The sequence below is a fragment of the Tenrec ecaudatus genome, chromosome 12 (assembly GCF_050624435.1).
Source record: "Tenrec ecaudatus isolate mTenEca1 chromosome 12, mTenEca1.hap1, whole genome shotgun sequence".
Lineage (NCBI taxonomy): Eukaryota > Metazoa > Chordata > Mammalia > Afrosoricida > Tenrecidae > Tenrec > Tenrec ecaudatus.
In genome coordinates, this window is record NC_134541.1 from 110,053,827 (window position 1) to 110,057,153 (window position 3,327).

Genomic DNA, 3,327 nt, shown 5'->3' on the forward strand with positions numbered 1-3,327 from the left:
AAAATGTAGTTAAAATCATGGAATCGTATTGTGCAAAATGTATTGTGCAAAAAAACATTACATTGTTTTTAAATGCTTTTAAAAAAAGCAGAGGTTGGAGCCTTTCAGAGCAGACAGATGGCGGGCCCTCCGCCATGTCCTGACGCAGACAGATGTAGGAATCAGCTTGCTGCTGGGAGCAAAGGGGTCAGGTAGAGACGGGACCGGCGGTGGCCACGGGACCAGCTGTCTTCACAGCAGGATTGAGATGACTTTCACTGAGTGTGTCTTCTGTCCTCTGAGGCTGGTCTTTCTGCTGCGTAACCAGTGCCCCCACCTAAGCTGCTTCCCCCAAAGCGGAGCCCATGGGGACTTGTAACCACGGCCCTGCCCTAACACCCCGCCTCGGACGCTGCCCCTGTCCGCACGGACCCCGTGGTCTGCATGTGGGCATGCAGCAGGAATCGGATACACTCTGGGTGCAGTTATGGGAGCCCCCTCCCAGCCCCTAGAGGGCAGGACCACAGGAGCTCACACCTGTGGGCACACGCTTTATTCAAAATAGCATTAGAGTCGCTCTGGCGCCTCCAGCCCGGGGTCCCTGGAGTCGACGCCGCCCTGGAGGAGAGCTCCCGCCGCCGCAAGGGGCCGCCCACGCGGGCAGCGTGTCTCCGGGGTCGGAGGAGCCCCGCCCGCCCCTACCCCGAGCCCGCGCCCGCGCCCGCGGTGGTGGGCTGTCCGGTGCCGGTTGGGGTGGGCCACGCGGTGGGGATGGGCGTCGGCGTCGAGGCGAAGCCCCACCTGAAGCCGATGGCTGTCAGGCAGAGCGGCCGATGCAGGCCGTAGGCGGCGAGCAGCTGCTGGCCAGGGGCGCGAGGCCGGGCGCAGAAGGGCGGGCCGGCGGGGCGCCCCACGCTCATCTGGCGGCCCGCGCTGGTGCTCCAGCTCAGGTGCCGCACGCAGAAGCGGCCGCTGCCGAACACGCCTGTGACGCGCTCGCCCGGCCACAGGAGCAGCTCCTGGGCGCGCCCACCCGGCGCGCCGTACCGCGCGCTCCAGTGCGTCCCGAAGCGCAGCTGGATGCTGGAGAAACAAGCGCAGAGTCAACGGTGGGAAGCCCGCGCGCGCGCGCGCACCCCGCCTGGGCCATAAAAAACCACCCCCCACCCACACCCCGCCAAGGCTCAGCCCTTTGGCTACAAAGTCCTGCAGGGTCTACCCCATTCCCTGCCCAGGAGTCCTCCCCAAGCCCTAGCCAGTTCCTGCAAATCCTCCCTGAAGCCCAGCTGGTCCCCAGGAGTCCTCCCCAAGACCCAGTCCATCCCCAGAAGTCCACCCAGCCCAGCCTGTCCTTGGAAGTCTCCATCTCCCCTATGGCCCAATCCATTCCTGGAAACCATCCCCAACCATCAGCCTATCCTTAAGTCCTGAAGTCCTCTGCATCCTTGCCCATTCCCCTCCCAGAAGTTGTCCCAAGGCCCACCCTGTCCAGGAGCCAGTAGTCCTCCTGCGGCCTAGTTCCTTCCTAGCCTGTGAGCCCTCCCGAGCCTAGTGCTTTCCATGGCCCAGAAATCCTCCATGTGGGGTACCCTCATCCCAAACTGTACATCTGCCCCCCAGGAACCACTGCTCTGGGGGACTGCTTCTCCAGCTCTTGCATCCATAGTGCACCCAATCTCTGAGCCACCAGCCTGGCCGCTCCTTTCTGCCTCTGCCTCTTTGGTATACAGCTCCCACTCGGGGCCCTGCTGTGCATGCTCTTGCCTGCCCAGTGGGCTGTGTGGTCATCGGTCAGCTGTCAGGGCCAGGCCGAGAAAAGACTGCCCTGAGCTGTAGCCCAAAGTGCGGGCGCAGGAAAAGAGCCTACAGAGAGGCTTGACGCGGCCGCCAGTGTCCCGAAAGAGGACAGCCTTAGAGGATAGGGTCACTGAGTCAGCATCGACTGGATGGCAGTGAGATGGCCCCACATTGCATGGGATGGATTTACTTTTTTTGTAAGTGTGGTTTATCTACAACGGAAATTAACTAGGTGGGATGTCCTTCTTTTTACCCTGTCTGGGGACCCAAGAACAAGACCCTCTGGGCCCTTTGGCAGAAGGTCAAGTTCCAAGAGGCAGATTCTAGAGGTGCAGTCGGGATTAGGACGGGAAGAGCACCCCAGGAGCCTGGCAAAGGCCAATGGTGATCTGAGCATGGGCTGGCTGAGCGGGGCTTCTGTCGTTCACCCCCAAGGAGTCCTACCGCAGCAGCCAAGAGGCTGGAGGAAGCAGGGGTGACATGATTCTTTCCCACCTGTTGTACCCCGAGCCTCACTGAGGCTCTTACCCCTTCTATCTAAATCTGGGTCATGTATTCTGCTCCAGGGGTCCTGCACAGCCCACTGTAGGAGAAGGAGTGTTGGGCACAGTCTAAAGACCCCAAGATGTAGGGGCAGCTCCAGGGGGAAAGAGCACTGGGGTGCAGCTAGAGGATGCTGTGAGGGGCGCCCCAGGGACCCTTAGTTGCAATCATCCAGAGAAGCAGAGCCAGGACTTGGGGGCAGCCTACTCACCCCTTGATGAGGCCCAGGAACCCCACGAAGACCCGGATGCCTTGGATGTCACCTTGCTCTTCACCTTGGATGTAGAAGTAGGAGCCACCGCCTGGGCCTTGCAGCTCTGCAGGAGAGGCAGGGGTGAAGGAAGAAGGAAGACAGAGAAGCCTGCCAGCAGGCGAGCTGCAGGGCTAACCCCCACATCTTCAAGCGCTTGGCCTAAGTCCACCACTTGGCTGGGGGGCCCACAGAGCAGGGAGGGCCTCACCCTGGGCATGGCAGGTGGGACTTCCGAGGAGGAAGGTCAGGGCCAGGGCCAGCAGCATGGTGAGTCAGGAGGCGGGCAGGCAGGGCCGCTCCAGCGAAGGCTCCGGGGGTCAGGTTCTGAGGGGTCCTGAGGCCTGTGGAGGTGGGCCAGGGGGCTGGGAAGAAGGCCCTGGCATATCCTCTAGGAAATGAGCTCTGAAACCCATGCCTGGCTAACATTTTGCTGGTGCGTTTCTGAACAAGGGCCCCAACCTTTCTTTACTTAGGCCCCCAAAGTATGCAAGTGGTCCTAGAAGAGGCCACCTTTCATGTGGACATCTCTCCTCCTTGCTCCCCGATTCAGCTGCCTCCCTGTCCCCTGCTAACCCCTGTTCCCACTGATTTCCTGACCCACCAGCCCCTGTCCTCCCTTACCTGCTAGGTTGTGGGCTGAGCCCCTCACCTGCCCTTTCTCCTAGTGCTTCCCAGCCACGTCCACCTGTAGTGAGCCTTGTAGACACTGCGCTCTTCGAAGCCCTCTTATAGACTCTACTATATTTGTGTTCCTG

General features: G+C 61.0%; 1 protein-coding gene across 1 annotated transcript; it reads right to left on the reverse strand.

Annotated features, from left to right (window-relative positions):
* Positions 1-677: 677 nt before the first annotated feature.
* On the reverse strand, positions 678-2,838 carry LOC142422844 (prostatic spermine-binding protein-like). Its single transcript, XM_075528075.1, has 3 exons — positions 2,781-2,838; positions 2,531-2,636; positions 678-1,062 (listed from the first exon to the last, which is right to left on the reverse strand). Exons 1-3 carry the CDS (start codon positions 2,836-2,838, stop codon positions 678-680), a joined length of 549 nt encoding a protein of 182 aa, XP_075384190.1.
* Positions 2,839-3,327: the final 489 nt, after the last annotated feature.

Excerpts from the sequence above, each read along its gene's own strand:
- LOC142422844 (XM_075528075.1), bottom strand. The coding sequence starts at position 2,838 with ATGCTGCTGGCCCTGGCCCTGACCTTCCTCCTCGGAAGTCCCACCTGC. Across the intron at positions 2,637-2,780 it reads TCCCACCTGCCATGCCCAGG|AGCTGCAAGGCCCAGGCGGT; the intron begins GTGAGGCCCTCC and ends CCTCTCCTGCAG. Across the intron at positions 1,063-2,530 it reads TTCCTGGGCCTCATCAAGGG|CATCCAGCTGCGCTTCGGGA; the intron begins GTGAGTAGGCTG and ends TTGTTTCTCCAG.